We start from the raw sequence: 13,599 nt of genomic DNA on the forward strand, positions 1-13,599 counted from the left end.
ATGTGGTGCTGGGGGATTGAACCGCAGTCCCTGTGCTTTGCCAAGCTTGTTCCAAGTAGGTGCTTTAGACCACTGAGCCATCTCACCAGCCCTCAACTTAAATTCTTTATCCTATAATTTACAGAGTCTAAATGTCTTTTTTTTTTTTTTTTAACACTGAAGTAGCCTGGTAGTTGTAATTTACAAGCTCTTTCCACTCAGAACTTAATTCAATACCCTGAAGTTTAACTGTCTGGAAAACAATTAATTTATTCTTCTTCAGTGGAGTCTTCTTATCCCCACATTTCTCTTGAGTTTTATTTCCTTCTTCTCTATTGCTTGCTGTTCTGTCCATACTGAGGAAAAATCACCCTACATAAACTATGAACTGATATCAACCCACCCTTCTCTCACTGCTGTCTACCATTCTTAATGTTTTCCCACATTTTTTTCATACATGGTTTGTAAAGCACATCTTGGTGGGTCTCACAAGTCTGGTTTATGCTCTTCATAGACGTTATGGCTTTGTTCTCACAAGTGGTACTACCTCTCTAGGTTGTGACTTCATTCACCTCTCCTGTGTGCTATCTATTTATCTATTTAATTTATGTATTTGGTATAGGGTCTTGCTGTGTAGCTTGGACTTGTAGTGATCCTTCTGTCTCAGCCTCCCCAGTGCTGGGATTACATGCTTGCACCACAGCGTCATCTTGGGGACTGGCTCAGCACACCTGGGGTGGGGGCAGCACAGCATATGGCACCCAGGAATCAGACCTGGGTCCTTGTGCTTGCCCTGCAGTCACTTAGACCACTGAGCTCTCTCGCCAGGCCTGTGCACTCTTTTATATTTACTCTCACTGGAAAGAGGAGACAGGGTTGGGTCTATCATCCCAACACTGAACTACAGGGCATTCACTAGGGTTGGAAGGGATAGTCAATAAATGTTGGTTAAACACTAGTAAGATCTGCCCTTCTCCTTGGCTCTATCCATTCCCTGTGAAGTGCCCTTAACACGCTGAGGAGTCACAAGCAGTACTATAAATGGGGAAAGCACCAGTACTTGCCTAGAAGTCACACACCCTGCATTGAACTTGATTTATTGACAATAATTACTAACACTTAAGAAGCAGTTGATGTGTCTGCAGCTCTATTATTTGAAAGCCTTTATATGTGTTAACCTCCATTTCCAGATAAAACATTGAGGCACACAAAGATTTTTGCAAAATTGTGAAAGTACTAGTAAACTACAGAGTAGTCAATGGTGATGTTCTGGGACAAGACTGTTCTGCTCAGACCCCATTGCAGGGTCACCCATGCCTTTAGCCCACATGCCACTCTCCACCCTCTACCTGGCCGGATGACTCTGGCTACGTGAACCTCACTCCACTATCTTTCAGAGAATCCAGTTAGATGGCACAGAACACCCCTTGTGCCCTAGACTATGCTCTCATGCTGTTTACATCTTGGAGATATCCCAATACTCATGTGAAGGAACTTCCCACCTGGAGCACAGAACACCATGCTAGTTAGAGTACTAGGGTGACTCAAATCCCAGTGTTGGACCTTCCCGTACCAGAGAGATGAGACACCCTAGAAAGAACACCAGCAACTTCTGCACTAGAATGGTACACAGAGATTTGTGCAAAATGTAGCTGGTCAGGTACCCTGAGCCCAACTGTCTCTGCTCTAGCAGTGAGCATGCATTCGAACTTTAAACACCACAAACACAGAACATAAAATAACTGAAATGGCTTAGCAGCAGAGTTTATTGGCTCAAGAACAAATGAGAGTATCAGCCCTACACTCCCGTACATCTATTCTTTTTCCAACACTTTTCTTCTAATACAACTTTATGTTCTGGTTCCAGATCACTAAGCCACAGCTGGGCCTAAAGGAGGGGGAAAGAGTTGGCGGAGCACAAGAATATCATCTTGAGCATTCAAACAGCTAACCCTTCACGAAATGTCTTGACTTCAGTAGGAGGAGCAAGATATCAGAGCTCAAATAGAAGTAGAAAACAGATCTTTTCCATAGTGCACCTCACCTGTCTTAGTGAACAATGATGCAAGGGTCAGATACGTTAGTTCAACTTTGGATTTTAAAGGTCACATACATTCATAATGATAAAACTAAATATTATAAATATGTGACTGCTATGGCTATACTAATAACCAATCAGAATCACATATTTGCAGCAATGATTTTCAATTTTATTCATATTTTTCAGAATTCTCAATGAGTATTCTATTAAGTTACTAGTTTGTTCTAATAGTTGACATCTTATAAATTTTTTCCTTGTGGATTTCCCACTGGTATTCACTTTCATGAAAGTGAATGTTCATGTAGCCATCACAGTAGTACTTTTAATCTTATAAATCAGGAACATTGGGCACCATGGACACGTTCAGCTCACCACCTTTAAGCTGCCTGAGCATGGGAGAGGGGAGTGGCTGGGTCACAGGTTCAGGACTCAGTGACCTGAACATACAACCTACCCAGATGGGGGCCTCTGTACTTCTGAACCTCAAGCAAGAACAAACAGGGTGTTTTTCCCAAGACCTTGGGGTCTGGAGACAGGCCAATAGCAGGTGTGACCCAGGCTGTCCTTGGTATGGTTCCTTAAGTAATTTTGAATAACAGAATTGAAGATGAAATGATTGATGGAAGAGGCCAGAATGTCAATGATCACCACTTTTGAAAAACATACCTTTGGGTCATAAATGCAAAGCAAGGGCAGGGCCTTCCCATGGGGACTTGGCCAAGGAGCCGCTTGACCTGGGCAAGAGCCCAGCAAGCACATCACAGATGAGGGAAGGGTGATCCACTTGCTCTTTTCCATTATTCCAGAACTTGTATTTCCCCCAGCACAGTCACTCCTGTGTAATTCAGAGGCTGAAGACAAAAGCTAGGCAGTAAAACAGACAAGTCTCAGTTATACACCCTGCAGATTAAGTTTACATGTATCAGGGAGCTGGGAGAAACCAGAAATTGGCAGAGTCCCTGGCCTTAGATGTGAGACACCTTCCCATGTTGTAAGTCTGTCCACAACCAGAACTGTGTATCTCAGCTCCTTGCTCAAGAAGCTGTCTTTGTTTGCTACAAGGAAAATAAAAGTCTACCAAGACATTAATATCTGAAGTGTCTTCAGTGCACCACCTCCTGTGCAAATCTTACAGGGAGAGCTTGATAATACTGTGCAATACTAAAGAAATTCAACTGTTGAGCAGAGACAAAAAATAAAAAGCAATTAAAGAAAGTAATGTGAGGGAAAATGTATTATGTCTTCAAGGAGACATTCGTTAACCACCTGCAAATATGCAGGAAAAAACAATGATAGGATCTAAATAAGGACTTATGCCATTTATCTGAAAATTGGCCAGACTTGGTGATGCATACATGTAATCCCAGCACTGAGGAGGCTGAGGCAGCAGAACACCATGAATTTACATAGTGGGTTCAAGGCCAGACTGAACTACATAGTAAGACCCTGTCTCAAAAGAAAAAAAAAAAATCTGAAAATAGGAGTAACCTCATAGACAAAAATAGCTAATAAGTATTAAGTATTAAACTCTTTTTATGTGCCCTGAATATAGAAATCCACATTCTTCTTTAATGACAAAGTTAATTTGACTTGGTGTGATGGTACACACCTATAATCCCAGCACTCAGGAGACTAAGTCAGGAGGATCACCATGAGTTCAAGGCCAGCCTGGGCTATATGGTAAGCTCAAGGCCAGCATGGACTAAATAGTGAGACCCTGTCTCAAAAAAAAGTTAATTGGTAAATAATGTTTATTGAGCACTTAGTATATGTTAAGTAGCTTGCAAATAGTATCATACTTAATGTTCACAAAAACACTGTAAAAGTAGATATGCATCTTAACTCGGGCTGCTATAACCAAATATCACAAACTGAACAGCTGAAACAAATTCATTTCTCACAGTTCCGAAACCTGGAGGTCCAACATCAGAGGGTAAGACAGTTTGGTCTCCAGTGAGAATTGTTTTCCTGCTTTATAGACTGGCGCTGTCTTCTCACTCTGTCCTCAGCAGTAGAAGGAAGTCATGGAAAGGGTAGAAGAAAACAGAGAGGAAGAAGAAAGAGGATACACACTCCTGTGTTTCATAGGACACCAATCCTACTGGATAAGGGCTCCACCCTCATAACTTCATCTAATTACTTCCTTCAAGTATAGATGCAGTAAGAGCTACAGCTTTAATGTATGAGTTGGGGAGGAATGCAATGAAAAATCATTGTCATTTAACAAATAAAGCTCACGGAGATTAGTGAGACCATGTAAGATCTCAAGACTAGCAAGAGAGAAGAGCAGGATTATGAACCAGGAAGACAGGCTGCTAAACACAGTGATCTTAGCAACTACCCTGAAGAACAAAGAATAAATTACTGAGAAGCTTGCCACCAAGATGTTTTAATCACTATGATTTCTTGACTATTTGCCAATCTACACACTTTTCCTTGTAGGTATAAATATATGTCCTTATCTGCATGCTGTTTATTATTACTTAACAATAACTTGCACACATACTTCTGTATGTCAGAGACACATGCCTGCATTTTACATTAGTATCTGGCATTTCCCAGGACTTTATTATGAGCCCTCTCCTCCAGCTGTCTTCATTGCCACAGCCTTGGTCTCACTATCTCAGCAAAACTGTCCATCTGTGGATGTGTCCTCAGCATCTCCTCTAGCCTCTTTCATCACCTGAGTGCACTTACGGGATTGTTATAAAACATGAATATTATTCACTAGGCTTCTCATTTCTAACAACCCCCCTATGTGTCCCCGCTGGATGGAACACAGAGCTCTGGCTCCTGTGGTCTGGTGTGCTTGGTACCCTGTGGGTCTCGACCTCAGCTGCCTGCTCCCTCCAACTCCCCTCCAGCCCCTGCCACTCCGATGCATGTCTGTGTCCCTGTGTGGCTGGCTAGCCCTGCATGTTCATCTCACTGAGGGAGCCTCCCACCCCCCAACCCGGAGAAATCCTCCACCTCTCTAGAGCCACCTGAGGAAGCCCATCTTCTCCGCAGAATGTGCACACACGTTGTCAGGCAGTGAACCCCACTTCCTGTGTATGATTCGCACTGCACCAGGTTCTCAGCTCACCTCCCATCCTAGACACCTTTCCTCCTCCCCCACCACAGCCCTGCAGCACCAGAAGGTAAGGATTCCCCACAATTTGCATGTGTGTATTCAGCACCTAGTAGACATAGTAAAGTCCCTGTCTCTGTTTGTGGCACTTGAGCCAACTCATTAACTAACTGAATCATTTGCTTAGGCATTTCGCATTATTTGTCAGTGTGTTTGTTGTCCATCTTCCTTGGATGTTAAATTTTCCACAATTATTCTTCCCATGTGATTTCCTGGGAATTGGTTCCTCCTGTAGAAATAACGTAGCAGCCACTTTATAGTTCATAATTTTTTTACCAGTGACTCACCAGAATGGTGGAGCTCACTGTGCCATGAGGCAAACTGAGATCAGGGAACAGCAGAGACACACAGTGCAGTCTTCATCAGATCCCTCAAGAGGCTGGGATTCTCCCTGAAGAGGGAGTCTTTGTCTTCTGCATCAACTTTGAACATAAGAGGCTCTCTGTCATCAGAGAGAGAGAGAGGGAAACACTAACCATGAATTGTTAGCTGAGAAACAGTGTTGGGCTGGGGAGAGAGCTCAGCAGGCTAGGCACCTGCTTGGCAAGTGCAAGGACCCGGATTCAATCCCCAGTACTGAATACTGTGCTGACCTCAGACCCCCAGCATGGTGGCACATGCCTATCATCCCAGTGCTGGGAGGCTGAGAAAGGAGGATTACAAGTCGGAGCTGCATAGCAAGACCCTGTACCAAATTAATTAATTAATTTTAAAAATGAAGACCAATGTCTTTTTTTTTCTTACTTTTCCTAAATTTCTGCTACTTTCTTTTAAAATTTTTATTTGTTTGTTGTTTGTTTTTGCAGTGTTAGGGATTGAACCCAAGGCCTTATGAATGCTGGGCAAGTGCTCTACCTCTGAGTTGTTTTAAATTTGATTTTGGTACAAGGTCTCACTGAAATGGCCAGGCTGGCTTCAAACTTTCAGCTTTCGTGCCTCAGTCCTCCAACAATGGACATGTGCACGCACGCCTAGCTACCTCCTGCTTTCATTTAAATGAAAGAATTGTTTCCAGAAATTTTCTACTTTAGTGTCTCTCTCTGCCTCTATTTCTTGGTATGGTTCCACCCTTGGCCTTTTAAAGACAATTATTTTTAGGTCAATAGAAATTAGTGAAAGAAAAAGAAAAAAAAAAAAGCACAGCCATCTGCCCCCGATTCTGACCCTCCCTTTTCTCTGCAGCCTGGTAACTGCTGCTGGCTTTGCTGTTTGAGTAACCTCCAGGTGCCCCTTCCACCCCCATGGCTCAAGTTTGAGCTCCAAAACAAATATTTGTCCACATTTTAAACAAAGTTAGAGAGCTTTCTTCTTTTACTTCTTTTTTCAAGTGAACTCTTCTCTTCTGTGTTTCTTTTGAACTTGACTCAGCGGGAAGGAGCGGTGTTCTCCCAGACCAGCTGCTCTGGAGCAGTTGGCAAAGCTGTCCAGAAAGATGAAACAACTCTCGTGCTTTCTTGCCTGGCTATTTCTTCTGGAAGCATCAGCCTTCGAAATCCCCACAAGCGGACTTTCCGAAGTAAGTAATTGCAAAGGGCTCCTTGCCATTGTCCTAAACATATGGTCAGCAGAGAGCTGGTCGTACCGCAATTGCTATTCAGTGACCTTGTCCAATGGAGAGCAGACACTGGTGGGAATATTCATCCAATTACCAGTGTTCATGGTAGAATTACTGCAATGTGTGTTTGTCTCTTAATACACTAACAGGCTTTGTATGGGCCTGAAGTCAAGTCCAGTGGTCAGGAATCATAGAGCAACATTTCTGGAGCACAACTCTTGATTCCTTACTTAAAAATGGAGTGAGAATAGACAGAATTTTGATGAGATTTACCTGATGTGTGCAAGTCACCTAGCACTGTCCACAGACTAGAGAGTGCTTAACAATTAGCAGTATTACTGTTAAGAAAGACCGTGCCACTCTTAATAAAAGTCATTATCATGGCACTGCTGTGTTCCTTAGCTAACTGAACAATGATTTTCATAATAAAGACAGTTCAAGTATTCTTACTATAAGGGGAGATGACAAGTGGTTGGCAAAGTAGAGGAAGCATTCCACGGGACTCAGCCTCCGCTTGACCCCTCAGCCACCCTAACGGAAGGAAATTCTTGGACCGAGTCATTCTGAAAGTCAGACAAGAGCTAGGTTTATGCTAGAAAGGCAAAATATGTTTTAGAACTATCATAGCAAATGGAGAAGTCCTTAATGCTGAAAGGGTGGACTGCCTACCAAAAATGCAAGAAATACTTCAAAGATGAGAGTAGGTAGTGTAATAATTATTGTTATTCTCTCATTATTTGTTTTTGAAAAATGTGTTTTTATTTTTTCATAAAGTAAAAAAGAAAACTGATATTGCAGGAAATAGATATATTTACCCTGATTTAAACATTAACGGACCATATACGTGTGTCAGAACATCAGATGGCACTCCATATTTATATATATGTTTATGATTTTATGTTAATTTCCATTTACTCTCCTCTGAGACTTTGCTAGTAAACATAAGTGTACTGTAGAAATCATTTGTTTAGAAAGAAAAACTATACAGAGATAAAAGAAAAAAAAAGTGTAAAGTAATACAATGAATACTACCAGTGCCTCTTGGCTCGAAACATTTTTAAGTGGAAATAAGTACCCTCAATTTTTTTTTTCAGTTTGCAGCATATGGAAATCTTGTGGAATTGGCCCCAGGCAAATTTCAGTTTATCCCTGACAACCAGCGGTACCAGGTACAGGAAGCTTGGCTCCTGAAGGGGAAACACTTTGTGATGTTGTTTGCCACCGAAGTAAGAGCGTCATAAAGATGCCTGTTGACAGGTTTTTCTCAAGAGCTCACTTTTGAGCTGAGTTGGGTGGTTTTTCACCTAGAGGCAGCACCGGCAAGGGGAAGAAAGTGGAGCTCCCATCAGGTGGCGAGCAGCCTCCAACCATAGTGGCCGCGTAGTACCTCCCGGGACACTTGGCTGTGTTTCTTCAGATGTAAGATAATGCAATGGCTGCATTGCCTGGGAAGAAGGAGCTCCTTTTAGGTGCACGTCTCCCCACCAGTGATGACAGACACTTTGCATTGCAGCACACCTTTCCTTCCTCTGGTCACGCTGTCTTGAGAAGCAGCCCAGAGAGACCCTTGGGAAGGAGACCTGACTAGTGTGGGGCTACACCCTAGAGGTTGCAGAAGCAGCAAAGGCGGGGTCCCCTAATTCATGGGGTTAGTCCTCTGCAATGCCAGGAAGGGCTCGGATTCTCCAGCGCAGCCCATGTTCTAGGAGAGGACATTCATGGGAGCAACACTTAGCTCACCAACTGTATGAGTGTGAATGTTCGACTTTCTAAAGTCCAGGTGTTTGTAGGTCAATAATATTAAAAGCCAGTAGACGAGACTTCACGTCATGTCTTTACCTGCACAAGAGAAAACCTCTTACTGAGCTTTGCACTCAAAATGTCCAAAAGAAAACAGTCATTTCGCTACACAGCATTCACTGAAATCTCAATTCACCCCAAATTCAGCACTGACTGTACACCCAACACTTGACTTATTTTATAATCTCTCAAACATCAAATGTTCACCCACTACTCTTCAGCCTCTCACCTTTCAAAGAAAAGATGGCTTCCTCTGACCCTCCCATGGGACGGTTGCTCACAAGGATAAGTTGCTAGCATGCAGGCAAAAGCCCAGAATTTTTCAGGTGCCAGCCATTGTGCTTGGCACGACGGCTAACCATAGAGAAGGCACATCAAAGTCTCTGCTCTCAATCCAAAACAGAGACAGACCCTAAGTAAACCATCTGTGAGGTAGAATGGATCTTTATAAAGCCCATTAGATGCTCTAAGGGCAGGAATAAGCTGCAATAAGAACATATAGTAAAGAAAACTGACCAATCTGGGGGTCAGAATTTCACTAAGGAAATTCTACCAGAGCTGAGATGTAAAGAATGGGGCCAGAGGAGACCTGGCATTTCAGATGGTGGAAACAGCATATCCAAAGCCCCACAGCCTCAAGGAAGAAGGCAATAGTCAAATCACCATTCAATCGAATAAAAAGCTAATCAGACAGATGGAGTAAAGGGGATATATGTGAATGTGGTTGGGCATTTTCATTGCAAAAATATTTGTCTTAGCATTGTCATCATAGAATGGTGTCCATGAAACCAAGAATGGCTGAGAAATTTGCCCAGATAAACTCACTAGTGAAAAAATAGATTTCAAGAATATTCTATGCTTATGTCTCAGCTCCAACAAATGAGCTACAGTTCAGTATCCAAAGAAAATAATTTTTTTTTTTTGCCTGAGAGAACAGTTTTTGCCCTCAAGGTAATAAGTAACATGCAGTTGAAGAATGTCTAACTTCCTTCCACAGAGAAGCCTTCCTGAAGATGAATCGGGCAAAAGCATGGTAGGTTTGCTTTGATTGTTACAAATTGATATCTGAATGATTTTCCTGTTAACTATTATCTGGAAATCAATTGAGGTGTCTGTTTTATCATCGTCACTGGGTGTATTTACCTGCCTTTTGAAATACCTTCCTTTCCCAATTCTGTTTGGAAGGGTTTCTAAATCTCAACAGCAACAGTACAGTTTGAGCAGATAAGACAAATGTCACGAAGAGATAATAAATGCCTTTTTACTTTATGTAGTTTTACCAACAGTATAGGTTCCAACCAAATGTATGTATTTATTCCAACTTAACAGTTTGATGCAGAACAGAACACCTGATAGCTATGGAGAACAAAATAGCGGCTGTGGAAAAGCACTGCCAGACATGAGATGGCCCATCCTGAGATGTTCCAAGCAGACCTTCTGGGGAACAGCCAAAAGAAGTGACCTATATTGCACTTTCTGCTCTGAGCTGATGATAACCATTGGGGGCTCACACTTGAGAGGGGTAGAATGGCAAGTCAGTTAGGCTGGATTTTATCCTAGCTTGAGATGACCTTGGTGTTAACTAGTTGCAAGGCTTAACCTTAAACAATAAAGTTGGGAGGATGAGATCTAGTATTAAAAAAAACAGGAGCAAAAAAGGAAGATCTAGTAGGTCACATAATTGCTGTTGACGTAATAAAGATTACAGGCCTCAGACATACACTAAGATGTGGGTTTTTCATACCTTGCCTTTGAGCATATGGATCTGCTGTGATTTCTTTTTTATACGAAGGCTGCCTTAAATTGACAGAGAAGGTGGGAAAGGAGGTCCAGGGTGGGAACCAATAATCGCACCGCAAGGACCTCTACAGAATAGTCTGCCACTCACAAGCACCAGTGTTCTCATAGCTCATTCTAATTCAATGCAAGAAATGAAGACTAAAGATGGAATAGTAACAGATGAAACTAGAGAAGGTAGGAAGGTAGTGCCATAACGTGCTGTGCCCTCCACAGCAGCCTGTCTAGCACTCACTGTACTCAAACACAGTAAGTTGCCTCTTCAAACCCTGATCCTTCTTCCTTTCCCCAGGGTGGCTCTGAATACAAAGTTATTTGCTGGACATTTTCAATCTAGTCTTTCTGCAATCATTTTCTACATGGATATGGATATATATATATATATATATGTATATATATATATATTCTCAAAGTATCTCAAAACTTTATCTCAGAACAAAAGCCACTCCTTATGCTCCAAGAAGTTAAGACACTGCTCAAAAATACCTGAATTATATATTCACCAATGCCTTAGAACTAATTATAACGAGCAAAATGTTACTACTGTAACTATCATGTGTGTAGTGATGTTCTGTGTGGTTTTTAATGACTAGTTATGCCTTCTTGCCAATTCCAGGAGGATGTTGATCAAGTAACTCTGTATAGCTATAAAGTTCAGTCCACAATTACTTCTCGTGTAGCCAATACCATCATCCAGAGCAAGCTGGTGAACAACTCCCCACAGCCTCAAGATGTCATATTTGATGTCCAAATTCCCAAAGGAGCCTTCATCTCCAATTTCTCCATGTGAGTAGTGCCTCTGCAGAAACACACTTAGGTCCTTACTGCTCTGCCAGAGCCAAAAACCTACCTCGTGAGTTCAGACCTAACTGGTCAAGTGGTTCGGTGGTTCTCGCTTCCAGAGCATGGAGTTGCTTGATATCAAGAGTCACTACTGGAAGTGCTGGCCAAATAGCTCAGTGGATTAATGAGCCTGCTCAGGGGCTGGAGGTTCAATCCCCGGGCCTGCCATGACAGCCCCACCCCCCCGGGGGCACAGAGACAGCAACTGAGAAGGCCTGGTGGCGCATGCGTGTAATCCCAGCTCTTGGGAGGCAGTAAATAGGAGAATCACTATGAGTCCAATCTAGTAGTGAGACCCAGAACACCTTGTAGACCCTTCCCTAAAATACAAAGAAAAAAAAAAGAGTCACTATTGGATGTGTCCCCAAATTAGTTTCTGTTCCAAGTACCAGAATTTGTAATGGAATTTTTATTGTCCCTAAATTAAACTATCTGTGTGGTAATAACTTCCTTCTTGCTTCTACTTTAATATCCTTCAATACTAAGGGGCTTACAGGAACTATCTAGGAGTGTGTACAGTAAGTCAGTGCCATCTGCCTGATGCTTGAGCACTGCTGATTGAATCCGATCACCCATCCAGGACTAAATTCCTTTATTATATCACTAACAATGAATTATCTGAGTTTGACTTGACGATATCCATAATGATAAACTCACCACTTCCCAAGGCAATCAACAATCAACTTATAGTTTTTAGCTGTTAGAATTCTTTCTTTCTTTCCTCTTTCTTTCTTTTTTTTTTTTGCTTTTTGAGATAGGGTCGCACTATGCAGTTCAGGCTGAATTTAAGCTCAATTTGCTTGTCTCACAATGATTGTTCTGCCTCAGCCTCCCAAATGGTAGGATTACAGATGTGCACCACTACAACTGGCCTAGAATTATTTCTTATGCTTAACTGAAATATTTTGTAGTTTCTACCCAGTGATTCTAGTACTACTCCCATAGAATTTAATAAAAAAAAAAAGCTCTACAAAATATATACTGAAGTGCTTATGGATGAAATGGCATGCTGCATGAGACCGGCCCCACAAGAACTGGGGCAGCAGCACAGGCACACGGCCAAGCTAAGACGGCAGAGCATAGGCAATGAGGGCTTCTTGGAGTCTCTTGCTATTCTCTCGATTTTAAATAACATTTAAATTGTTCCACAATAAAAGCAATTTTAAACTATTCCAATATCTTTCTATTTTTTTTAATGTACTTAGTACAGGGTCTACAGGGTCTCACTACATAGATTGGACTCATAGTGATCCTCCTGTTTTTAGCCTCCCAACCACTGGGATTACAGGCACCCACCACCATACCCAGTCTCAATCGCTGTCTCAGTGCTTCCTGGGGGCAGGACGGGTATGGCACACTGGGAATTGATATCTTTCAAATCTTTAGGGCCAGTTATCCACTTGGAGGGCTCATGTTCAAGAATAAACATGCCGGGGGCTGATGAGATGGCTCAGTGGTCTAAAGCACCTACTTAGAACAAGATTAGCAAAGCACAGGAACCACGGTTCAATCCCCCATCACCACATGCCAGCCAGCCCCGCCCCCTGGTGGGCTGAGCTGGCCACACACACACATACACACACACACACACACACACACATAAATAAATAAATAAAAATTTTAAAAAAAATTTTTAAAAAAAGAATAAACATGCCCTGTTCCTCCAGGTGGTTCGAATGGTCTTCTCCCCTGACACCTGGCAGCCGTCCTCAGAGTGCTGCCATGGACCAATGTCCTTATAAGGTTCCTGGACAGATGGCAAGACTCTGCAAATGGCTTATTTTTTTCCCAAAGATTATCTTGAATTATTTCTCATTTGTTTTTGTCTTTCATACATCAAGGTGATCAATGATAATTGTGAATGAATAAAATTAAAGGTTCATCAGCAAGCACTTTGACTGTTAGAATCTGCAGACCCATGGTTTTGTTTTCTAAATGGGTAGAAAAAAGCATTATGCAAATTGGTATCCTTTTAAAGATTTATAGCTTTTTTTGGTTGTTCTCTTCTTAGAAAGCAAATGAAAAGGGAAAAATAGTGGTATTATAGAACACCATGTCTATAAAGCATATTTTAAACTATTCATCTAAATTTTTTTTTTAAATCACAAAGTCAGAATTTATTTGGGTGTTGTTTCTGTTTTTCTTCATTTTTCAAAATTCCTCTAGAAGATTTGAGGTGATGAAATACAGAACTGTGAAATGTATATTTATTTTGGTCTCATGTTCAGGGGCTGAAATTACAAGATGACCCCTCAAGATAGTTGCTTTATTGTTACAATTTAAAACAAGCTGCCCAAACCTCCAGCATACCTGTCACAGCATGTCTTCTTCCTTTTTAATCAAGGTCCCAAACACCCTTAATTGTATTTTTTTTAATTTTATTTATTTTATTTTATTTTTTTCAAAGTTTTATTGATAAACAGCAATGAGACAGTTTCAAATCAAATCGGAAGT

The 13,599-nt window shown here is 41.7% G+C and overlaps 1 protein-coding gene across 1 annotated transcript in view; it reads left to right on the forward strand.

Annotated features, from left to right (window-relative positions):
• Window positions 1–6,449: 6,449 nt before the first annotated feature.
• The window catches only part of Itih2 (inter-alpha-trypsin inhibitor heavy chain 2), a 61,392-nt gene continuing 54,242 nt past the window's right edge, over window positions 6,450–13,599 (forward strand). The window contains exons 1-4 of the mRNA XM_004635292.3: window positions 6,450–6,666; window positions 7,800–7,874; window positions 9,503–9,538; window positions 10,919–11,088. Coding sequence (XP_004635349.1) covers window positions 6,583–6,666; window positions 7,800–7,874; window positions 9,503–9,538; window positions 10,919–11,088 — 365 coding nt within the window. The 5' untranslated portion in view covers window positions 6,450–6,582. The remainder of the gene's footprint in view (window positions 6,667–7,799; window positions 7,875–9,502; window positions 9,539–10,918; window positions 11,089–13,599) is intronic.

The sequence above is a fragment of the Octodon degus genome, unplaced genomic scaffold (assembly GCF_000260255.1).
Source record: "Octodon degus isolate 3935 unplaced genomic scaffold, OctDeg1.0 scaffold00071, whole genome shotgun sequence".
Lineage (NCBI taxonomy): Eukaryota > Metazoa > Chordata > Mammalia > Rodentia > Octodontidae > Octodon > Octodon degus.